Source organism: Gallinula chloropus (assembly GCF_964237585.1).
Source record: "Gallinula chloropus genome assembly, chromosome: Z".
Taxonomy (NCBI): Eukaryota; Metazoa; Chordata; class Aves; order Gruiformes; family Rallidae; genus Gallinula; species Gallinula chloropus.
The window spans coordinates 22,417,691-22,443,847 of record NC_140089.1 but is presented as its reverse complement, the minus strand read 5'-3'; the positions used below and the strand labels follow the sequence as shown (position 1 = coordinate 22,443,847).

At 39.9% G+C, this 26,157-nt stretch overlaps 1 protein-coding gene across 1 annotated transcript in view; it reads right to left on the bottom strand.

Moving 5' to 3' along the window:
• Positions 1-2,418: 2,418 nt before the first annotated feature.
• Positions 2,419-26,157, bottom strand: part of SRFBP1 (serum response factor binding protein 1) — a 71,785-nt gene continuing 48,046 nt past the window's right edge. Inside the window, exons 4-8 of the mRNA XM_084278910.1 lie at positions 25,559-25,630; positions 5,953-6,034; positions 4,248-5,001; positions 3,815-3,852; positions 2,419-3,165 (exon numbers count right to left, since the gene is read on the bottom strand). Coding sequence (XP_084135036.1) covers positions 2,978-3,165; positions 3,815-3,852; positions 4,248-5,001; positions 5,953-6,034; positions 25,559-25,630 — 1,134 coding nt within the window. The 3' untranslated portion in view covers positions 2,419-2,977. The remainder of the gene's footprint in view (positions 3,166-3,814; positions 3,853-4,247; positions 5,002-5,952; positions 6,035-25,558; positions 25,631-26,157) is intronic.

The window sequence follows — 26,157 nt, the reverse complement described above, 5'->3', positions numbered from 1 at the left end:
ACACTCCCCATCTCCTCCCATATCTATACATATCAACAAGATCTCATGTCTTGTCCTTATTCTGAACAGCCCCAGCTCTCTCAGTCTCTAGTCATGTCATAGACTTCCAGTCCTTCATCATCTTGGTCACCCTTTGCTGGTCTCATTCCCACGTGTCCATGTCCCTCATGTACTGGGGAACCCAGAACTGGACCCAGCACTTTGGACCCACCTGATGAGCACAGGGCAAGGATGACCTCCCTTGTCCTGCTGGCAACACTCTTCCTAATACAGCCCAGGAGGATGCTGGCCTGCTTTGTCAACACATAGAAAAAAGATCGCTTTTCCTATGAGTGTAATATGTCAGAAGAACTTCTGCAGCTGTAACGGTTACAGACTCCACAAGTTGAATGGACTTAAGACCAGACAAATCTGCATAAAAGAAATTCAGTACGGATCATTAAACGTAGCAATACCACAAGGTATCACTCTGCTATAAAGCCTAACATTTGGAAGCTGGATGATGTATCACTGTGTGCTTCCTCTATCCTTAAAACATCCCTGTTTGGCTACTGTTGAAGCTATTAGGCTAGAGGGAGCTTTGATCTGATGCAGGGCTATTCTTAGGCCTTACAAAATGCAGTTTGAACAGTACAGTGTATTTTCATAGAATCATAGAATCATAGATCGGTAGGGGTTGGAAGGGACCTCAAGAGATCATCAGGTCCAACCCCCCTGCCAAAGCAGCTCCCTAGGACATATCACTCAGATAGGCGTCCAGACGGGTCTTGAATATCTCCAGAGATGGAGACTCCAACACTTCCCTGGGCAGCCTGTCCCAGGGCTCTGTCACCCTCACTGGGAAAAAGTTCTTCCGCATGTTGATGCAGAACTTCCTGTGCTCCAACTTGCAGCCATTGCCCCTTGTCCTATCCCCACAGAGCACTGAAAAGGGGCTGCCTGATTCCCCCTGCATCCCCTGCTTAAGATAATTATAAACTTTAGTAAGGTCCCCCTTTAGTCTTCTCTTCTCAAGGCTGAAGAGTCCCAACTTACTCAGCCCATCCTCATAGGGGAGATGCAGTGTTTTACACACATTGCAGTCATTTACCAAGTTTCTGATTTAATTAGATTATGAAAGAGACAAGATTATGACAGGTAACTATATTTAAGCAAACAAGACTGTTAAAGATTAATTACCTGTTCAGAACTTGTTTCGGGTAAGCAGTAAGAAAAGTCCCCGAAGAAAAATACAATGACTTGACCTGACATACCAATCTAATGAACTCACAAATTCAGAATGCCACTTGAAAGTCAAATGTTTCTTAGTGTACAAAGATCTTTCAGTTTTTCAGCATTCTTTCAGAAAGTGCTAGATGGACATGTTGAAGCACGAAGATACACAGAATCACAGAATTGTAGGGGTTGGAAGGGACCTCGAGAGATCATCGGGTCCAACCCCCCTGCCAAAGCAGCTCCCCAGCTCATATTGCACAGATAGGAGTCCAGACGGGTCTTGAATATCTCCAGTGAAGGAGACTCCACCACCTCCCTGGGCAGCCTATTCCAGGGCTCTGTCACCCTCACTGGGAAAAAGTTTTTCCGCATGTTGGTGCGGAACTTCCTGTGCTCCAGCTTACAGCCATTGCCCCTAGTCCTGTCCCCACAGACCACTGAAAAGGGGCTGGCCATTTCCCCCTGCGTCCCTTGTCTAAGATATTTATAAACACTAATTAGGTCCCCCCTAAGTTTTCTTTTCTCGAGACTAAACAGTCCCAGTTCACTCAGCCTTTCCTCATACGGGAGATGTTCCAGGCCCCTAATCACCTTCGTAGCCCTCCTCTGGACTCTCTCCAGGAGATCCCTGTCTTTTTTATACCAGGGAGCCCAGAACTGGACACAATACTCCAGGTGGGGCCTGACCAAGGCAGAGTAGAGGGACAGGATCACCTCCTTTGACCTGCTGGACACACTCCTCCTGATGCATCCCAGGATCCCATTGGCTCTCTTAGCCACCAGGGCACACTGCTGGCTCATGGCCAACCTGTCATCAACCAGGACCCCCAGGTCCTTCTCCACAGAACTCTTCTCCAGCAGGTCATCCCCCAGCCTGTACTGATACAGTGGGTTATTCCTCCCCAGGTGCCAGACTTTACACTTGGTTTTGTTGAACCTCATCTGGTTTCTCCCTGCCCAGCTCTCCAGCCTGTCCAGGTCTCTCTGGATGGCAGCGCAGTGTTCCTGTGTGTCAGCCACTCCTCCCAGCTTTGTATCATCGGTGTACTTGCTGAGGGTGGATGCTATTCCCTCATCAAGGTCGTCAATGAAGATATTAAATGGGACAACAGAATTAAAGACTATTTCAGTTCCTTAAACTGGCAGTATAATCAAAAGACAGAGATCATAATTCAGCAGGACAACATTTTATTTGTCTTCAGAAATTTTCATATCATGCATACTGCTGATCGACTTTTCCAGGTACCTGATACCTTAGTGAATTTGTGAAGGCTGTTAGAGTTTAAAAATCTCTCTTTCTCAGTTGAGATGTGTTTGATAATATGGTCCTAGGATTATCACCTCAGTATTTTGCATTCTCTCCTCTCTCTTGATATCCAAGTTCTCATATAAAGTACGTTTTTTCACAAGGAAAAAAAAAAGTTCCAAAAAATCTGTACTATTCCTACGGGGCACAAATGATGGTCCTAAGAATCATTCATTGACATTAGGGTGTATTTCGTAAGGGGTGGCACTACATAATGGGACTTGTGAACCAACACCACATGAACATACATTCATTAACAGACAGTAGATTGAAAAAATGAAGCAATCTTCATTATTAACAGATGAGAGGTCCTACCAGTTGCTATTTTAGAGGTTGCAAGGCATAAGGACAGTATAACAAAAAAGTTCAAACAGTAGTTGTTACTTCAAAAGAAAATACCATGGGACACAAATCTGCATGACACTTTAAAAAAAAAATTATCTATTTACATTTAGTTTAGTCATCAAATTTAATCTTTTTCCCCTGGAAGGCTGTAATTTGAGACATTTGCTCCCGGCGTCTCTTGCTTGCTTCCCATGAAGGATGAAGAGGCTGTTCCAAACATGTTTTCTTATTGTTGCATTTAATACCTGCAGCTTTTGCAAAAGGTTGCTTCTTGACTTGTGGTTCCTTTTTAAAGAGAGCTGTACAAGAAGTACAAAAAACATTAAATACATCAGGGTCCGTCATAAAAATATGCTAAACCTTGGTATTACAGATATTTTCAGCAATTTCTTAATGAACCATGGGGAACACATGGATCTTAATGTTCACAGCAAGATTTCCTTATCTTGCAGCCCTGTAAATTGTCACTTGCTAGGCTACAGATATGTAAGATTTATTATTACTGAGCACATTCAAAATTGGTGTAAACAAGTATTTATCATGATCTCAACCTTTTTCTTCCCAGTAAACTGAGGAGGTATTACACAATGTAATCCATTATGATTGTAATGATGTCCTTGATCCAACAAATTCCAAAATGGAATCATAAAACTATAAACAAAATAAAATACTGAAGGGGCTACTGAAGAAATTATTCACAAGACAAACCATTTGTTAAATATCACAATCTGACACCTTTACCTGTGCACAGGCAACACTAACTGCTCAGTATGAAGACAGATTAACAGGAAAGCTCAAGAACTTGACAATTTTAACAAGAAATGTTAAAATATGCACCATAACATTGACACGAAACAAAAAACCAGCCAATTATTATTAGACTGTGGAATCTACAACACATCAAGACGTTTTCACTCTTAAAGCTTTACCAGGTTAAGTAATACATACCTGTTCTTTCATTTTTGAAAGGCTGGTCTTTTGTATTTCTATAAATAAAAAGAGAATTTAGGATTTTTCAAGAAACTTGCAAGATGATCTGTAAATTAATTGTGCAATGTCTTTCAAGCATCACATACAAAACCCTTAGATATTGTTTCCTATTTGTTAATAAAGAAATAAAACCAGAAGTATTCTGTGTGATTTAATTGACATGCAGGTCTAATTAGGAATCCTATATGTAGGTCCGTGCTAACGCAAATATGAAAAATACTAAGTTTTAAGAAAGCAAAAGAAGACTACAGAGTAGCTTATCTGAAAATCTTCTATGTTGTAATTGGGTGAAATTTTGCTTTTTTTGGTAATGGCTACTGAAAATCACAACAATTTCCATTACTGAGAAGGAGGAAGGGCATGGAGAACATAACAAGAGGAAAAAGTTTACCTTCTCCTGTTCTGAGATTTCTGATTGGAGGCAGACAAAGAACTGCAGAACATTGATTCTAGCTTGCCTGCTCTTGCATGTGGCTTTCCTTCTTCCATGATCAAATCTTGTGCTGTCCCTGGCACTGTGTCCTTTTCTTTCTTCACTATGTTTTTCTGAATTCCATCCTTCTCTTTCTTTTTTTCTGAAGAAAGATCAGTAACTGCTGCTGTCTTTTTCTTTTTTTTTACTTTGCCAATGAAGAAATCATCACTGCTGTCACTGTCAGAATCTGATGACTGGTTAAAAAACCTCTCTTCAGTACTATCATCAAAGTACTGCTCTTCACTAGGTTGTTCTTGATCACTATCATCATTATTTATTTCTTTTATTGCATTTAATTTATTCATGTTCATATTTTCTTTCCTTTTCTGATAGTCAAGTTTCTTTCCTGTTTTATTCTGAGGGACTGCTTGTGTTTTCTTTACTGCCTGAAATGAAGATTCTTCTGAAACTTGTGCTATCTCCATTTCCAGAGTTTTCTGCTCAGATTTGCTCTCAGAAAGTTCTTTGGCCACCCTGTCAGTTTCTACTTTCGTGTTTGTTTTTGTTTTGTGTTCACATCCTTGCTGTTTTTGAGCTGGTTTAAGAGTTTGGTCATCCAAATTGCTATTGAAAGGTTGTGCTGATTCAGGCTGTTCTTCTGACTTCTCCTTTTTCAAAGGAGAGGCTTCGTCTGTGTTCTTTCTCGCATCCTTAAAAGCTTTTACAGCAGCTACACAAGGGGGAGAAGAAACACATGAGCTTACACAAGTTAGTTTAATTTAATAAAGCATTTTTGCAAGTTAAATACACTGTGTTGAGAAAGCGTATTTTGAGTGTCTTTATCAATTCTTTACTGAACACATGGGGCAGGAACTACCATCAGAGTACAGCACCAACAGAAGCGAGGGAAAGAACCTGGTATTATTGCCAACTGAATACACTGATAAACTTGAATTTAACTGTGAACTCTTTCAGCAAGAAATCACATTCATTTAGGGCATTACTTTGTGTGTAAAATCACAAATAGTAAATTGCTCAGATATAATTGACATGCTCTGTTATTAACAAAGTAAATTTGTGACATTATTATTATTATTATTATTATTATTATTATTATTATTATTATTATTATTATTATTATTATTATTATTATTATTATTATTATTATTATTATTATTATTATTATTATTATTATGACTTGACCATTTGAGTTTCACGAGAACAGAAGATAATTAAAAGAACCAGGAAAGATTATCAAAGGGCTTTGTGGACAGTTTCCTGGGAAGTTTAAAGGAGCAATCTGCAAAATCTTTTAGCTACCTCTGGAAACCCAGCGGTAATACTCCTTTTACCTTTGTATCTGCATGTTAATGTGTTCATTGCTGGTTCAGTCCTATTCTATTTAGAGATACTTCATATCCACTTGCTTTTTTAGACTTCCCATTATAAGCCCTGTTTTTCCCACATCTTGTATTTTAAGTAACATATACTATACTGACATAAGCCCATTTCAACCAACAGAAATGACTACAAGCTTGTGACACTTGGTAAACTAGTTAAGGTTCTTTTCAGGATCTTCTCAGTTTTTTTATTATATTTTTTATACCGCTTGTTCATGTCAGGAACATACAGGAACAAGTTAATTTACCAGTAAGTTACCAATGGCGTAAACAAGTCATACCTTTAAGTTCAACAAATCTGGGTTTCAAGATGGGGTGTGTTGCAAGTCTTGCAATGGCTCTCTCAGTTGCAGTACAATCTGGCTATATAACATAAATTCAGAAGCATTACGTCAACAGAATGAAGAACGCTCACATGGGTCTGCATCAGTTATGCTACAATGCATATTAATGTAATTCTGGAGTATTAACTGAACAAGAGAAAAAAAACCCCAGGGCACTACAATAAATATTTCTTATTTTTGTTCTACTATTGTCATTGTGAATGAGGAAAAGAGCCGACTGCCCAAACACTGATAGAAACACAACAGCCATGTATACCTGCTATTTATCAGGTACTAAATAGGGATACTGTGGTTTTTATTTTAAAAGCATAAAAAACACATCTTTCAGAGCTAACATGCTGATTTTTACATTAACTATTTCTTACACATACGAAGCAAATGAATGAACTCCTTGAATAAAGAACATCATATTAGTAGATGCACCCTGCATGAAGGAATACAGTATCTTACAAGAGGTGCAGTATGGGTGCCATAAAAGTAGACACATAGCAGGTATTGAAAGAATGTGTATTAAATGTGGTTGATAGGCAAGGTATAACCTGATTTAAAGACAAACTTGAATTTGATGTGTGAACATAATGGAACTCTGCAGACTGAGTCAAAGAACAAACAAAATTGTCATGCTTTAATTTAAAGAAAAAGGAGAAAAGTAGGAATTGCTTTCCCATTTCTGACTTTCTGACAGTATACAACTCTTTGTATACTAGAAGTCACAGGTATGACACATCATAAAAGCTATCTCATTTGCAGGTTCTTGTTGTGACTGCTTGAGTAAAAGAATCAGAGGTATCCCAAGACTTCCAATGACAGCTTTTTCTTTTTTCTTTTTTTTTTTTTTTTGATGGGAGGGAAAGGGGATATAAGAGGCTTGTAAAACACAAATTAGCAGGAAGATTTTTTAAAGCCTGCAGCGGAATTCTTTGGGAGAAAGGAGAAAAGACACACCTTTCTAGTCATATTGTAGTGGATATATGGTTAAATTGCTACTACCTGTGATCTGAGTTATACATTTGAGGAAGTACTACAGCAGAAGCCACTGGAACCAACAGATAATGAGCCTTGTAAAGAACTGAGCAAGTGACCCAGGCTAGTGCCCTGTGACCAGACCTGAGCTGGTTTTGGTGCCAAACAACTCAACACAACATGCTGCCTTTACTGCCATGAGTGATCACCTTGCGATGGAGCCCCAGTGACAGGTATGTAAACGATAGGAAATAAAGGTTGGAAACTGTACTGGCTCCAACCTGGGACAGAGTTAACCTTCTCCATAGCAGGCAAGATGGTACTGGGCTTTGGATTTGTGACTACGGTACTTTTGAGCTGGTAAGACACTAATTTTTTTGAGTTACTGCTGAGCAGTGTACTTGCTCAGTTTCTCACTCTGCCTTCCCAACAACCAGGCAGGAGCAAGACACTGGGAAGGAAACACACATGGGACTACTGATCCAAACTGATGGAAAGGATATTCCATTCCCTATCAAGTTGTGCTCAGCAATACAAGCTCAAGGAAAAAGAAATGAATGGGAGTTTGCAGTTAGGGAACTTGCCAATCCAAGTAACCATCATGTGAAATGAAGCCCTGCTTTCTGTGATGTGGCTAAGCATCTGCCTGCTGGTGGGAATTAATTCCTTATTCTCCTTTGCTTGCACGTATGGCTTCGCTTCACTTGCTGAAATGTTCTTGTCTCAAGCTATGAGTTGTTCCTCTTCTGACAATATCCTCATCCTGAAGGATTGCAGGGAAAAGCAACTGCTGGTCAAATGAACATGACATGAACACTACCTAACTCATCAGCAATGCGGATTTAAAGTATCTGATTTGCTTGACACAAGAGTGCTCAGTGGGGAATCTTACTTGCTTATATGTACATTTTCTTCCAGCAAAATTATACCACTTAGTATAAACAATTATGTATTTGCTGCACAAAGATAGATAGAGGCTTCATGCCAACTGCTAGAGCAGAAGAGGTGCTCTGGTCTGAAGGAAAAAGCAGATGACACTTAACAGCTACAACACAGCCAAATGCAGAAACATTTAATTAGATGTTCCTCAACCAACACAAATTTCTTTTGCCATAGGTCTAGAGCTTACAAAACATACTTAGGGTAGGTCCGTTCATATTTCATGTTTGAAGTGCAGAGCATCTGGGAATTCTAGCACTTTTCCCTTCTCATCAAGTCTCTGCTATTAGAATGTTATTTCTTCAGGTCAAGAAAAAGTGGAAAAATGTTTTCTCTGTAGACTGCCTACAGACCTATGAACACTGGCCAGAGGAGATGGGTCAAAAAATGTGGCTGTTTCCAAGGGCCACAGACTGGCTTGCTTTCAGACCTGCCTAGCTCTGAGAACTTGAAATCTGAATTTTGATCCCCACGTGACAGCACTGTACAGTGCCACCAGATTCCTGGGACAGCAAGCTCACATTTCTGAGGATCAAACGCTATTTTCTTTGGAGGTTTTTCTAGAGCTGGAAAATCTATTTCTGACCTTAATTAATACACTTTTTCCCTCAGCTACTTCCTGTGGGTTTTGAAAGAATATACCATGAAGTTCAGAAAGCAGCAGCAGCTTCTGTGCAACATCTGGTGTCCTTTAATTCAAATATTTATACAAAGGGTTTAAGCATATACATGCCAATCCATATGGAATAACCACATTTTTTCCTTATAGCAAAATACTTCATGAGCACTACTCACACTGATAGACAGTAGCCAACAAACACACAATATGACATTCACATTCTTTAAAATTTCCAATTTTTATGTTTTTTTGGCACATCCAATGCTCAATTTATTTTTCCTCAAGTATTTTCCAGTACATAAAACCTTGCTAGAATATGAAGCTTAACAAGAAAATGTCAGCTGCATTTACAGCAAGAATGTGCTTTCCGTCTCCCCTTACTCCCAGTATGTTTAATCATGCATATACTGGTATAGTATGCATTTATTGTCACATGTTCCTTGAACTTTTTGTATTATTTTGAGTTATTAATTTTTTCATGCAAGAATGTCCAAGTACTTTCCACAGAACACTGTCCCCTATTCAGTGTGCAACTGAGGCAGTGCAAGGTGAATAAAGCTGTAAGCTACATATTGAACCATATTGAACCAAAGTCAGTCTCCTCAAACTTTCCGTCTTTTAGTATGTCAAGAGAGGTCCTTTCCCCCCCTCTACTCTGCCCCAGTGAGACCACACCTGGAATATTGTGTCCAGTTCTGGGCTCCTCAGTTCAAGAAGGACTGGGAACTCCTTGAAAGAGTCCAGCCTTGGGCCACCAAGATGATTAAGGGAGTGGAACACCTTCCTTATGAGGAAAAGCTGAGCGAGCTGGACCTCTTTAGCTTGGAGGAGACTGAGAGGTGACCTTATTAATGTTTATAAATATGTAAAGGGTGAGAGTCAGAAGGACAGAGCCAGGCTCTTCTCAGTGATGGGCAGCGATAGGACAAGGGGTAATGGGTGCATGCTGGAGCATAGCAAGTTCCATGTGAATGTAAGGAGGAACTTTTTTACTCTGAGGGTGACAGAGCACTGGGACAGGCTGCCCAGAGAAGTTGTGGAGTCTCCTCTGGAGACATTCAAACCCTGCCTGGATGTGTTCCTGTGTGATTTAGTCTAGGTGATCCCACTGTGGCAGGGGAACTGGACTAGATGTTCTTTTGAGGTCCCTTCCAACTCCTAATGTTCTGTGATTCCATGACCTTGGTAAGCCATGCCTTCTGTATATAGTATCAAAGACATTTATTTATCATCATCATGTTTCATTAAATTCCATGTGGACATTTAACTGAATTAACTACCAATCTCTGTAATTTAAAAATCTCTCAAAATAAAAAGAAATTGAAACTGCATAGGCTTGCATTCATCAGCCTGAATGGTAGATGTGTACATGGATACACAAACCTCAAAACATAACATGTCTGTTATACCATAATAAAGCAGCAATTGCATAACTTACACATGTGCACCCCACATAAGGGAGGCAAACATCATACAATGTGGCAATAATTGGGAAGAGAATAGACATCACAAGCTTTGTAAGATAAAAACATTCACAAGTTAAGTTTTGAGATGTACTAGAATAGCAGACAGAAGTAGTACAGCAGACCTGGGAGCTGGCAGCACTGGGTAAAAAAAAAAAAAAGAAAAAAAGCAGTGTGATGGAAATGTCACACAGAAGGTGTGTGGATTATTCTTCATGAGGGAGTGATGCCAAGTGGTGTGGCAAACAGCACGGGCTAACTCAGCTCACCTGTGCTGGCTGCCTGGGGAGGTTACCTCTGGCCTGGCCAGAATCAGGACAGTGGGTAATACCTGATTCATAAGACACAGGTGATAAAGTGATAATGAGAAACAGTGTCTTAGGGCCTTGGGGCAGATTGGATTGCAGGAGTTGAAAGGAGTTATCTCGTTACCATGCTTGAGACAGTAGAGTTGCCGGAAGAATTAAAGGCAGAAACCTGGGATTAAGACAGAACATGAAATGAAGACTTTTGACCAGTGCTTTATTCTGATTATTCTTGCAGTTCAAGCCTACTTTTGTTCATATCCTCTCTTCTCTAATCAGTAATAGGAAAAAGAAGAAGTCATACTTTCATTCTTTGATTTGCTTTTGCAGAAAAATGGGTTTGCCTTTTTTGCATGTCTTACCAGAAATAAGATTGCTGGTAAAATGTATACTGCTACAGCTACTACTACATCTTCACCCTGATCAAAGGACAGGGCTACCAGATTGGTAATTCTTGGCGGCCCACACCTGTCACTTTGGATCATCTCTCTGTTATTTATTTAAAATGATGACATTCAAATAAAGGCAGCCAGAAACCCCTCTGACAAATATGCAGTATATGGCAAAAGCCAAAACACAAAGCGTAACCTTGAAGCCCATCATACTCCACTAACTAGAAGTGAAGTTTAATATTGAGTGTAACTGTTTTGGGTTGTATAGCAATGCTTTGGTAGCAGGGGGTACTACAGGGATGGCTTCTGCAGGAAACTCCTAGATGCTTCCCCTAGGAAGTACACAGCCAATGCCAACACAAATATGCTGCTGGTCAAGGCCGAGTCCATCAGTGGTGATGGCAGCACACCTGTGGTAACAGAGTAAAAAAAGAGCAGCTGTTTTTGCAGCCAGGGAGAGGACTGAGAAGAAACTCTGCAGACACCAAGGTTAGTGCAGAAGGAGGGGGAGGAGGTGCTCCAGGAGCCAGAAAAGAGATTCCACTGCAGCCCCTGAAGAAGATCGTGGGGAAGCAGGCTGTCCCTCTGCTGCCCATAGAGAATCCCCTGCAGCCTGTGGAGGACCCCATGCTGGAGCACGTAGAGGTATCTGAAGGAGGCTGTGACTCCATGGGAAGCTCATGTTGCATCAGGCTCATGCTACATGCATGATAAAAAGTACATGTTAGCTAAGCACTTGATAAAGTTTACAACGCCCTTAGGTAGGTTAGGACTTTACAAGTGTAAGAAGACCTTACTTAATTGGAGTATCAAAGAGTCAACAGAGTTACTCTGGATTAATCAGTCACAACTAATTTAGCCAACCTTAAAGGTCTGAGGTAAATGCTTATTTTTCAGATTGGTCTAAGAGAAATGTGTCCCAAACCACCATGATGACCTACAGCAGAGTTTGGCATAAACCCCAGACCCGCCCAAGTACAAATTACGTACCTTGAGTACTAATTCCTTCCATATTCATGGGTACAGTAATTCCTATGATTGCTTCACTAAAGAAAAGTCAGAGAAGAATACCCAACAGCATAAAGCAGGCATAGATTCTTAATTATCTCTCCACTGAGAACAGGGTCAACTCTAGGTGTTAGCTGAAACAGCAAGACTGTGGGAAAATTCAAATTCAAGTCTTCTTCGTTTCTTGCAGGCAAGTAAGAACATACGGCTACAATCCCCTCAGTCTGTCATCCCCCAGAAAGCACACATTTTTTAAAACAAGTACGTTAACTTCTTAAGGTTATGAAAGAGGATATAAAGGGAGGACTGTGCCAATTCCACACAGTTGTGGCGGTCTACCTCATTGTGACTACCAAAATCTCTCTGGCTGCTGAGAAAACCTAGAAGCATGTTGAACTTTATGCTATGGAAGAACCTGTCTATGATGAGGATAAATTCCTACTGGAAAGCAGCTGTGATTAAAGTACTAATCACTTTAGATCCTAAAAGAAAATATTAAGAAATAATTAATATTAAAATACTACAAAATTTGAATTGTACACCCAGCAAAATTAATTGGTATAAAATTTGTACAATTCTGATTAATGTAAAGTCAAGTACATATACCCTAACAGTATAAAGGATACATATTTTTGCTTCTTATATAAAGCTTTGTAAAAAATATATGCTTTACATATGTTTTGACATGTGAACAGTTGAGGTACTATAACACTATGAAATACATACCTTTTACCAAACTGAGTAAAAAAAATGGCACAAAGATGAGTAAAAATAGACACCACAAAAATAAACAAGCTACCATCGCCCCTCCCTGCCCTCCTCCCCCAACCTAAGCAAACAGGAACTCCCCTTCCCCCTAAAACAGGCAAGAGACAACTATATTGAGAAAGTAAAGTAGAAAAGCAAAACAGAATGAAATAGAAACCCTGAAGCAAAAAACGTATGTCAAGGGAACAGAAACAAAATAGCAGGCAGTAGCTGTGAGCAATACAAAGAGAAAGGTCTTCACCGGAAAATTCACATGGTTTTCCTCAGAGAACTTAATGAAATTTGGAGTAAAGGTCATATATAAATTAGTTTGACAACTACCATGTATCAGATCTGAAACCATGACTGATTTTTGCAGAGAAGTGAAATTGGCAGATTGTTTGCTTTTAACTGTCCACCTAGAACGAAGGTCTAGAGACTCAAAACAGGCAGTTGTTTATTAGCTCCATATAACGACTTAAGCTGGCCAATCTCAAAATGAGATCTGAAACAACTGTTATTTGAGAAAACAGAATTTAAAAAACCCTGATTACGTATTTGTTACAAAAAAGAGAGCAGAAACACAAAGCAAATCACCAACACTTGGGCAGTGCTGCAAGCTGAGCAGGAAACAGAATTCTCTGAGTTCACAAGAACCTGAATGCATCTCAGCCATCGAGAACCAGCTGTGCATCACAGGCATGTCCAAAGACTGAGTGGAAGCAGATGGTAGCAAATACATTGGTGAGATACAGGCATGAGCTCCACACTATTAAAACTATTTAATGGGCCAAGTAGTTCACAGTATCCTGCCTTGGACAAACCTGAGAAGTTACAGAATTGAGATATCCACCAGCCTCCTTATAAAGTCAATTTGGTGACAAAACTCAGTACCAAACCTTCAAGGTTGTAATCTTGAGGCATCCTTGCAATATTTTACTGTAAAACAGATGCTCAAACCTCAAATTATCACTTGTCAGATACAGCCCAATACAGCACCATATGTATAAGCACATATGAAAGGCTGTTTGTACAGAGAAAGTATACATAGTTCAGACCTTCAAATTTAAAACAGATGCAAAGCTTCAAAACTAGCTAACACTTGAACAATAAGCTCCGATTTAATGAAGTATATTTCAGATAATTCATGGCATAAAGGTAAGAGATTTATACCTGCCAAATAACTCTGTCTTGCTCAGACATTCACCTTTACAAGTACTACTAAAAGGGAACACACCTATATAGAACTAAAGTATTGTCAGATCAATGTTTTGATAAAACTCTCATGAGAGATGTAGTTATGTTCAGAGTACTGCTGAAGGAACTAAATATGAGAGCCAAGGATTTGTAGGTACAGACAACTTGAAGACTTCATGAACGCTGTACAAACTAACCAGGGGCAGGCCATTTTAGAATATGCTATTCAAAACAAGACAGCATTTCTTGGCATACCACATTGCAATTTTCGTGCACAATTGAAAACAGATTTCTTTTAATCTATATGCTTTTTCAGCCACTTTCTGGAAATGGAAAGACAATGGAAATACAAATTCAGTTCACTGAAAAACTATTAGAACATCTGAGATAAACATACCAGTTCCTTGGCAACCGAAGGTAGATTTTCCATCGTTAAATCTATTGAGGAGTCCATATGCATTTGAAACTTACTCTAATGATAAACACATGTCAGATATATATGGAAGCCCTGATATTACTCAAGCATATCAGCAGATGAAGGATGCAAAATAAATGGAAATCCTGGATGTTCACATTTTATAGCAGGTATTTCACTATACAACACACAGAACAGTCACCTTTATGGTTAGAGGCTCTTGGGAATCTTCTAGGCCATTACAATAATATTACTTAACTTTGGCACACAGAATTTTCTTAATGTGTAATCATTCAACCATTTCAATCGTCATGCAGTTACTTGTATTCCAAGCCCAAGAAAAACCAGACCATTACCCTTTAAATTTAATGCAGTTATACTTTCACAATGTGACCAGTTACCTCACGTTTCCCATACTTTTCCTTACCTAGTAACCTTACCATAGAAGGGCAAAATGCTGTAAACTAATGGTCTCAAACTGCAACTCCTTCATGTAGCTGGCTTTAGCAATTACATTCATTTACATCCCAACAGATGAGATTTTTCTTTAAACAGAATAATTCAAAACATCTATCATCAGTTGTGTATATACAGCTTACCCCATTATCCCTGTAAAGATGGTACCTTACTTTAATTATCTTGAAGACCTGATGGAAGGATGGCATCTATTGTATTGGTGATGATGTTGTATGTCAGGTATTCTATTTTTTTGGTTTAAGGATTGGTAAGGAAATATTCATAATTTACACTCTGTAGCCTTGTGCGGGAGGTGGCAATCAACTGGCACTGTAGGTAGTCTAACTTTACCTTCATTTTTTATTGGATCAAGTTTTTTCCTCCTTGGCCTTTAAAAGACACCCTGAAAAGCTGCCACATGCCTCCTGTTGGTCATGTCATTGTGAATCAGATGTTCCTCCATGCTTATCATCTGCCCTCTGCTTTTAGTTTAATTATTCCTCTATGACCTTTAAAATTTTCAGTGCCAGCAGCCTGGCACAATTTTGATTATGATGTAGCTCATCTTTCCTGTCCAGCTTCCTCTCGACCCAGAGGTTCCCCAAACACCTAAATCTCTTCATTCTATACGATACTCTCATCCAAGCATTTTGATTCTGGATTTCCTGGGAGATTTCAACCACCCTGATATCTGCTGGGAAGGTCACACAGCCAAGCACATGCAGTCCAGGAGGTTCCTTCAGTGTACAGATTATACGTTTTTGCCTCAGGTTCCATAAAGAGAGGTGCACTATTGGACCTACTGCTGACAAAGAGGGACTGGTGGAGGGCATTAGGGTTGGAGGCAGCCTTGGTTGAAGTGATCATGAGAAGATATGAGATCATGGGTAGTAGGTACAAAACAAGTAGGATTGCAACCTTGGACTTCAGAACGTCTAATTTTGACCTCTTTAAGAAACTGCTTAGAGAAATCCCATGGGCCAAGGCTCTGGAAGGCAGAGGGCTCATGAGAGCTGACTGATACTCAAGGATCACTTCCTCCAAGCTCAGGATCAGTGTATCCTTAAGAGCAAGAAACCAGGCAAGGGAAGCAGGAGGCCCACTTGGTTGAACAGAGAGCTTCTGAAAAAGCTCAAGTGGATAAAGGAAGTCTACATTTCAAGGAAGGGACTGACCACTTGGGAAGATTACATGAATGCTGTCAGGGTATGCAGGGATGAAATGAGAAGACGAAGGTCTCCTTGGACCTAAACCTGGCAAGGGATGTCATGGTTAACAGGAAGGGCTTCTTCAAGTATACTGGTGGCAAAAGAAAAGACTAGAGAAAATGTGGGTCCACTGTTGAATGAGGCAGGTGTCATGGTGAAGGAAAATGTACAGAAGGTGGAGTTACTGAATGCCTTCTTTGATTTAGCCTTTACTGCTCAGGCTAGTCCTCAGGAGTCCCAGACTTCGGAGGTAACAGAAAGTCTGGTGGAAGGAAGACGTTCCCTTGGTTGCGGAAGATCTAGTTAGAGACCAGTTCAATAAACTGGATATCCACAACTCCATGGACCCTTATGGGATGCACCTGTGAGTGCTGAGGGAGATGGCAGAAGTCATTGCTAAGCCATTCTCTATCATCTTTGAAAGGTCCTGGACAACAGGCATGGTGCCTGAAGGTTGCAGGAAAACCAATGTCACTTGGGCAAGAAAGATGACCCAGAAAACTGCAGGCCAATCAGCTCCACCTCCATCCCTGGAAAGATGTTGGGGAAGCTCATTCTGGGGGTCATCTCAAAACATGTGGAGGAAAAGGTAGCTATCAGAAATAGCATGTAGCACATTCACCAAGAAAACACATCTAACCTGGTAGCATTCTACAAGGGTTCTGTATGGGTAGGTGAAGAGAGAGCAGTGGACTTTGTCTACCTTGACCTCAGCAAGGCTTCTGACACAGTCTCCTATAGCATCCTCATAGGCAAGCTTAGGAACTGTGGTTAGATGAATGGACAGTGGGGTGGATTGAAAATTGGCTGCAAGACAGAGCACAAAGGGTTGTGATCAGTGGCAGAGTGTTTAGTTGGAGACCTGTAACACGTGGTGTTCCTCAGGGGTCAGTCCAGGGTCCAGCCCTGTTCAATGTATTCATCAACAGCTTGGATGAAGGGACAGAGTGCACCCTCAGCAAGTTTGCTGATGATACAAAACTGGGAGAAGTGGCTGACATGCTGGAAGGCTGTGCTGACATCCAGTGAGATCTGGACAGGCTGGAGAGCTGGACAGAGAGTCATCTTAGGAAACTGAGCAAGGGGAAGTGTAGGATCCTGCACCTAGGGAGGAGTAACCCCAGGCACCAGTACAGGCTGACCTGCTGGAAAGCAGCTCTGTGGAAAAAGACCTGGGAGTGCTGGTGGACAACAGGTTAGCCAGGAGCCAGCAGTGTGCCCTTGTCCAAGAAAGCCAATGGCATGCTGGGGTGTATCAGGAAAAGTGTGGCCAGCAGGTTGAGGGACCCCCTCCTTCCCCTCTATTCTTCACCAGTGAGGCCACATCTGGAATACTGTGTGCAGTTCTGGGCTCTCCAGTTCAAGAACCACAGGGAGCTACTGCAGAGGGTACAAAAAAGGGCTATGAAGATGATTAGGGGACAAGAACATCTCTCTTACGAAGAGAGGCTGAGGGACTTGGGACTTTTTAGCCTAGAGAAGAGAAGACTGAGGGGAGATCTTATCAGTCTTATAAATACTTGAGGGGTGGGGGGCAGGAGGATGGGGTTACATTTTTTAATGATGCCCAGTGACAGTACAAGAGGCAATGGGCATAAACTTGAATATAGGAAGTTCCACCTAAACATGAGAAGGAACTTCTTCACTGTAAGGGTGGTAGAGCACTGGAACAGGCTGGCCAGAGAGGCTGTGGAGTCTTCACTTCTGGAGACAGTAAAAAAACCGCCTGTGCAGCCTGATCCAGGTGATCCTGCTCTGGCAGTGGGGTTGGACTAGATGATCTCCAGAGGTCACTTCCAACCCCAATCATTCCGTGACTTCTGCCAGCTTCATTGGCACAGTGTGCAAGTTCAAAGGGTATTCTGAAGTATACCAAGGTAAAATCTGTACAGCTGTAACTTGTTCTTCCTTTATTTATAATTACTGCCCTAGTTCTGGCCAAAGGGGCTTCAATGGGCTCAAAGAGCTGGGGCAACATGGGACTCTTAATCCAAGGGTGATGGGTTTGAGCCCCAAGTTTGGCACCAAAAAGATGATTGTTGTTGTCCTGGAGCTGTGCCCAACCAACTTTCCCCCATGACACCCCTTCTACAGGGGAGTGATGTCAGGTGGTGTGGAAAACAGGCCAGGCTAACTCAGCTCACCTGTGCTGGCTGCATAGGTCACTCCATCCTGGCCAGAACCAGGACAATAACAAAAAAGAAAAGCCGAACCAGCCACCGTGCCTAGGTTAGCCTTTTGTTATGCAACATTTCCCCCCCTGCATTTTCTTCTAGAAAAGCATAAAATTAAGACTACTAACATTTTTCTCTATTGCTTCCATGATGGCTCATATCCAGTAATCTATCTATATACAGCACTTAAAGATTCATCTAAAATAGGAACAGAAGTTGCGAGTTGCTTGTCTTTCATGAGTGCTGTGAGTTCTTCTGGTACTGCTAAAATACAGCCAGGTTCATGTGTAACACCATATACTGCCAACATAAGCATGAGAGGCATATCTGAGCTTAAAAAACACTGTTCTTCCCTACCTACGTTTTAGTCCATTTATGTTCTTGCAAATGTGTTTATTGTGTCTGCATTACTTGGATGAACCAAGTCAAATATCACCTATAAGATCCTCAATTAACTCCCTCTCAACTTTACTGACAATATGCCTGCCCACCTTCTGGTTTGACACAGCAACTAAGTGAAATGAGCAGATTCAAATCAGAAGCAACCACATAATTTTTGAGATTGAACTTTTTATCTACAGAAAAGAATATACTTTATTATTAATCTTGAACAATCAGTGCAGTCAGGCAACAAAGTTAGGTAATACAGCTTTGCAGGAATACAAATGAGTGACAGAAAGATCTCCTGAACTAGTAATTTAAAATTTGACAAGAAAACATCGCGTATCTGTGAAAAAAAAAACCAACCCCAAAACAAATCTGCCAGAGGTACTAGCAGAGTTTATTTCAATACTGAACTTTAACAAGATTCATTCCAGAATGGACAAAAGCCAAGCTGAAATTAAACTGAGATCACTGCAGTTGCTACTCTGCTGTTGAAAACATTGGTATCTTTGCACTAGTCTCCTTGCTCTCAAATGATGATTTACAGAGACACATGTGTGGTAGCCTAGTTTAAATGCAAAAAGGCTACCAGAGAAAATAAGGGAAAGTGTGTCTGTGTGTGTGTTAGTTAGTTAGTTAAAGACATAGCTAACCAAGGGCAGGCCAGCCATGCTAAGAGGGATCTGGGGGCTTGGTCAACAGCAACTTAAACCTCAACCAGCAGTGTGCCCAGGCAGCCAGGAGGGACAACTGTATCCTGGGGTGCATCAAGCACAGCACTGCTGGATGGTCCAGGGAGGGACTGGTCCCACTCCACACTGTGCTGGTGCAGCCTCATCTTGAGAACTGTGTGCAGTTTTGGGTGCCCCAGTACAAGAGGGACATGAAACTACTGGGGGAGTGTCCAGAGGAGGGACATGAGGGTCGTGAAGGGTCTGAGGGGAAGTCTTACAAGGAGGAGCTAAATTCCCTTGGTTTGTTTAGCCTGGAGAAGAGGAGGCTGAGGGGAGACCTCATCAAGGTCTGTGGCTTCATGATAAGGGGGAGTGAAGGAGAAGACACTTATCTCCTCTCTTTGGTGACCAGAACACAAGGCAATGGCATGAAGCTGCAGCAGAGGAGGTTCAGGTTGGGTATCAGGAAGAGGTTCTTTACTGACAGGGTGGCTGGGCACTAGAACAGGTTCCCCAGGGAAGGGGTCACAACATTGAGCTTGGCTGAGTTCAAGAAGCATCTGTACGACGCACTCAGTCACATGCTCTGACTTGGCTGGCCCTGTGTGGAGCCAGGAGTTGGACTTGATGATCCCTATGGGTCCCTTCCAACTCAGGATACTGTAAGATTCTATGAATGGACAAAACATATCACAGAAAGGAACCTGAACTCTCCCAGTGGAAGCCTGGGAAGGAATTGATACTGGCTGGGCTTGCAGACACATAGACAATTGGGTGGAGAAGTAGGTTGGAGAAAAACAGAAAAAAAATTGTCAAAACCCGACGGTTTAGTTTTACACTGACATAAAACTTCATTTGCGCCCATGGCCATAGATTCTAGGCTCTAAAATATTAAGGAGAATATACATAAAAGGCATGCTGAACAGCTTGCAGTTGAAGTGATCTAATTTGGAAGATGAGGAACCTTCAGAAAAACAAACAACAATCAAAACAATCAGTCACACAGAGAAAGTATTTACGCCTGAATGTGATATTCATCAGTGTATGCAAAATTCTTCACTTCATCAGTAGTCTTAGGAAGACCACAGACATTCCTGTTAAATGATAACATCTGGTGTTTGACATGGAAAGTTCTCAAAGAACAGTGGCTTCATACATTCAGTGTAACTTCCATTGAAACAGAGTCAAAATACTCAGGACAAAAATAATTCACCTCTGCAACACTGATTCCCAGCATCAAGCCAATTATTTTAGCCTGTGTTACAGGAAATTGTGTTATTCAATCAATTGCAACACATTTCCAGATGTTGCCAGATGCAACTATTACATAGAGAAAAGTGTATCTGGTATCTGATAGGCAAATTAATACCTTTATTTCTACACTGAAATGAGAAAGGATCACAATATTTTAACACATAAAATAAATTGAATATTACAGTTCTACTAGTCTCATCATAAATACATTATTGGAAAATGGAAACATCTCTGCAGGTACAAGGCCATACACTTATTCTGAAGCAAAAGCTGGTAACAATTTTTTCTAATAACTAATACTCAGAAGGTAAGAGGGATTAGAGATGGAGATTGAAATTTCATAGGGATGATCATTAAAGTATTATCACATATTCTTCTCATAATCGTGCTTTCATTGTCTATACACTAATTCTAATTTAACAAGAGTGCAGCAACCAGAATTTATATAGAAAAGAGGGTCTCAAAGCCACCAGCTATTCACCCCCACATTGCCAGAATTGAACTGCAAAACAGCCAAGTGCAGAGAGTTAATGATAAGCATATTATACAAAGCCGATACCACCACACTGGTATTACACAAAAGACTGATTCACACAGCAGTCTTCTCCCTATGGTTTATGGACTGTAAGGAAAATATTTTCATAAGCAAAGAATGTTAAAAATCCACATAAGTAATTATCTAGTTATGCTGCTATTAAAGGCAGTAACAACAGAAACATAAGTTTTATACAGCATCTATCATAATCAGAATGTTTTTGCAGTGAGTAGAATTTGTCAAGGGGCTGAGGGGTGGGGAAGAGGAGGCGTCTAAGGAAAAATCCCCACAGCCCAAATGAAGAACAGCAACTACTCTCTTGTTTCTGATTCAAAGTCTTTGAAGTTAAAAGAAAGTTTTCAATTAAACTCCAACAGACTTTGCATTAGGTCTCTTTTATGGTTTAGTGCTATTTTGATAATGTGATTTAAACATTCTTTCAAAAGGAATAAAGATAATAAAACCATAATCAGTCCCGTAACTTCATCGTTTTTGTTCCTGTCTACACTGGGCAGAAATACCTTTCTAAATCTCTCTCATGTCCTTCTTGCCCAAGGACTTTCTTAGTCCCACACCAGAGATCCAGTGAATTCTTAGAAGTATTTGGGAGGAGAAGCAGGGTCTTTCCATGTGTGAAGCAGCAGAACAGAAAACATTTTCTTTCCCTCATCCCAAAGTTACCTGAGCCACACAGGTAAAGAACTACAGCGAGTAAGTTCAGTCACTCCAGAAATAACACCCAGAACTTTAACTGTAGCATAACAGTTTTTTGGTACAGGTTAAAAATATCTGGACTTGAAGCTACACAGTACTAATGTCATCCCTCTAAAATCATGTTAACAACAGCTGTCCTCATCAGGCAGCTTCAACTTTTAATGATCAAAATCATACTGTACACCAGGCTGCTCAGCCAAATCCTGGCATGTGTCTCTATGGCTGTGCATGAGTTGCCTGAGACTGTTTCTAAAGCTTTTGAATTCCTTTTAAATTCCAAACAAGACCAAGTTGGTTCCTGAACATGAAGCAATCCAAAATAAGCTCACCAGGCCTTAGACTAGCAAAAAAATAAAATGCTTACAAGCGCTAGTAACAGTTTACCATTTCTGGTCTAGAAGTTGTTTCTCAACACACTTAGTTGTGGCAAGCTTTTCAGTAACCTTGACACTCAAGAGGTTTTGTGGCATGACCCCAACAAACTTGAAGGATCAAAATGTACTTAAAATTTTCTGTTCAGAATCCTCTTTGCAGACAAGCATCTAAACGCTTCAAACATGACAGCACTGAAGTAACATGGCAAAATACACTCTGACAACAATGAATATTGGTACTCCGTTCTTCACTGGCAAAAAAAAAAAGCAATAGCTCTTTTCAGTTTTAGTTTCAGTTTCCAACTCCCCACAAATCTGCAAGTCTCTGGATTTTGATGCACATGGACTACAATATTTAGAAAAAAATAACAAGTATTTGGACTTAAGGCAAGGCAGCACTCCAGATCAATGCGTGCAGTAGAAAGTGATCCATTGCGCTGGGGGAGTCTGTCATTCTCAGTGTTTAGAATACAGTTGTTTTTTTCTCATGTCCTATATACCAGAGACTTACTGGAAGAAAAACTAAGTGAGATGCTACAATACATCCGTCAGTATCTATTAAATGCACCAGTGAAAGGTAACAAAATTAACTCTGCCTATAACGGTGTTCACAAATGAACTAATGTCACCCTTCTCTGAAGACACAGTACAGATAACTTCTCTAATACTGGAGAAGTATTAATACATTAAAAGCTATCTATCCTGCCTATGTTAACCTAAGTTACCTTAAACCTATGTTAGCAGTAAGTTGAAGACAGTGCTTAAAACCTTTGCCTGTCCCCAAGTCAGTTCCCTGAATGTAATGAGCAGATTTCTTTTTAGGATTACCTTTTGATTTCCAACTTTGATGTGCTGGAACACAATGCTAATGAACCCGTAGCAGTTTGGCTACATATGCTGTAAGGAACACTTTAAAATGCAATCACACCTGGAAATACCAGTTTAACCTCTCCCCCACTCCCCAACCTATTAGAAAACAGACCTACAACAAGTTTTTAAGTTTTATTAATGGCTAGAAAATGCATTTGTTGCAGACAGTATAGAACTATGTATAGCCAAGTGCACAAAAACTTCGGAAAACCTAGAAAATACACGTTCCATTATTTTTCTCAACAGTTTAACTAAGCACCAAGAGTATAAATTGTAGTTAAACTTGCATTAGAGTTTTTTTACAACAGAATTTATTGTTGATAGTAATGGTACCAGCTGCAGCAATATTAAAATGGATTAAAAAGGTTTCAGAAGAGGTGCACAGAGAAAAACCGTTCACCTACTGCTTCTTGTCTTATGTTAACAGGGCAAGCTCTGTATCTTGCTGCAACTCTTAGCAACTCTGCAACTCTAAATTTCATTTGCTGATTAGCAGCCACCAGTACAGCAATACTGACAGCTAAATCATATGAACACAAGTTTGAGTTCCACTTGCTAAACACTTAGAACAATTTCATTGCACTTGACTGAAATATATGTAAACTCTGTTTAAATAGAGAAGTATGCTTACCTTATTCTGAAAAATATATGGGGAAATACAGTAACAGAACACCAAATCTCAGTGGGCAGAAGAAATTAAAAAAATACCTTGACTACATGTCCACTATACAAAACTAATATTCAGCATTCCATGGTGAATTAAAAGCAGATTGCCTTTTATCAATGAAAACAAACTTACTCTGAAAATGAAAACAGCCACAGGATGTTTTCATTCAAATATTTCAAAACTCAAGTTAATGAAAAGGTAAACAATGTGGTCTGCATTTCATGCGACCTACAGAATATTACCAGGGATAGAAAAATCAATGATTTTTTACTTTTATTGTAAATTCCATAACTGTGGGAAAAGAAGAAATAATATGTTGGAAAATTAACTCCTGTTAAACACAGTTGGGGGTATGATATGGACGGCCATTAGCAAACAATAAAGTTACGATAGCTTATTTAACACTTGTCATCAGAACTGTAGTAATTCATTGTACATGTTGCTCTACTGCACAGAAGTTAAAAATCCTCTATAGTTAAAAAAAGTATCTACACCCATCCATAAGTTTGATTTGAAACATGAGACTGATTCACTACAAGGTGTGAGATTAACAGACATACCACAGCAAAACAAGACCAGCCGTAGAAAGTAACAGAAATAACAGGTTTTAAACGCAAACCAATTCCATGAAGGTACCTGTACCATGCATTTTCAAGGGTAACAGCTAAATGAAATCCTATTTTAAGGAAATATGGAAAGCATATAAGCAGCCATGACTATGAATACATCAAAAACAATGGCACAAAATAAACTAGTAAGACTAATCATATTTCTTCAGTACTCTTGGCATTAAATTTGTCCTTTAAGAAATCAAAATTCCATCTCCTTTAAAATAGTATTATTTAATTTTGAGGCTCCTGTGCTTCATGCATCCAGTGGAAGCCTAGTGCATTTTAATTCTTGGCAAATAATCTCTTACAAGTGAAAAGTATCTTACTGTTTGAATTTAGCATCCCTCTTCAAGTACGAAAAATCCCTCTCTGTGTCCTCACATGACCAGAATTTTCACTTCTGCACCATTTCTAAAGTTACAGTAATCAGTAGCTGCATACCTCACCTTCAGACTGGAAAATTTAAAAGAATGCTGCTTTTTGGCTCCACGTCAGTATATTTGTGACCTTTTACTTACTTGCTTAGATCATTAAGAGAAGGAAAGATACTTCCATCCAAACACTGCTGACAAAATACCAAATTCCTACGATATTTTCCTACTAACTTGATATGGCTCAAATGAAGCCTGGAAATCCTGCTGCACACTATGCTAATAGCTGAATTACATCACCTATGACTGTGCTTTCCAACAGCATAGTTCTATTACAAACTAATGATGACATTATAGAAGGAAATGACCCAACTCTTATGTTAACTCAGTTTGCTGACTATAAACATTTCAGATTTCAGACTCCCTTCCTGGACCACCCATAGGAATTTAGGATACCGTGGAAGAAAATACACAATTTCATACACTGACACTTTTGGATTCAGAATTGGTTTGTGGCATCACTTCTGCCACACAGCTCAAATGCTACTTACTTGTGCTCTTCTTCACTCCTTTCATTTCCTATCTGCCCTCAATCTCAACTGCTTATTTGATCTTCCCACATGTATGTCTTTATTCCATCTCTTACAGACATCGCTACTTAGATAGTTAATAACATACCATCTGTGGGTTTCAGGAGAAAGACTATACTGAAATTAATGAGCCACAGGGGTGTTAAAATTCCACCTTTCTTTCAGGCTAATGTTTGTCATGTTATGGTCACATGTGGAAACTTTTCTCTGCATCTAAAAGTGTTCAGAGCCCTTTTCAAGGAAGCTGAAAGCCTATATTGTTTATACTAACTGATCCATGTATATGTCCTATATAAACAAAGCAAACTTGATTGTAAAGACTCAAAACCAACTACTATGCTTCCCAGTATTCTATTCCAGTTACTATGGATTAGGCCACCAGCCTAGATGACAAGCCACTTCCAGCAAACAGCTATACAATTTTTTGTTGATATGTCCTAGTGGGTGAATTTCCTTAGAAAAGGAAGAAAGGTCTACAATGAAGACTCCATATAACATGGAGAATACACTGTGCAAATGCACATACTCCCACCCACATACATGCACGTTTTTCCTAAGGAGCTATCTCACACCCATGGAAGCAAGTGAAAAGAACCAAAAAAACAAGCCTTACCTTTCTGCAGACACTTTCAAAATTAACTTCTGTCCTAAGAGCAAGTCTGGTAACTTCATCTGGCTTTACTTCCTGTGGACAAGATACATTTATTCTTGTTATGACCGGACTTTGAAAATTCTTTCAAAGTTTCACTTCCTTCAAACATTTTAACCTCATGGCATCTCCCAGTTGATTTCTTAAAGGAAGAAAACGTGCTTGTTACAGAGATTTTTTTTTCCCGTGCCTGTAAATAATATACTTACTAACTTCTTAAACTTTACTTACACCTAATCTGAGTGTACCTACTGAGGGCAACAGACATTTTCAACAGCAAAATAGGCAGAAGGGTCATTTCATTTACAGGAATGTTTAAACTGCCTCTTTAAATTGTTATGGCCCAAATAACCTTTGGAAGATTTGACATGTCCCACTTATTTGAGAATCAGGATTTACATCAGAACTCTTCAACACATGTGAATATGTAAGACAATGAAACGAAGTTGGTAAGAAAAAAAAAATAATTATCTTTTCTGAAGGGACTGACAACACATGCAGTTTTCACTCCCAGACTTAGGAATTTCCATTGGCAGCTGCAAGAGATGAGTGAAAAGACTGGA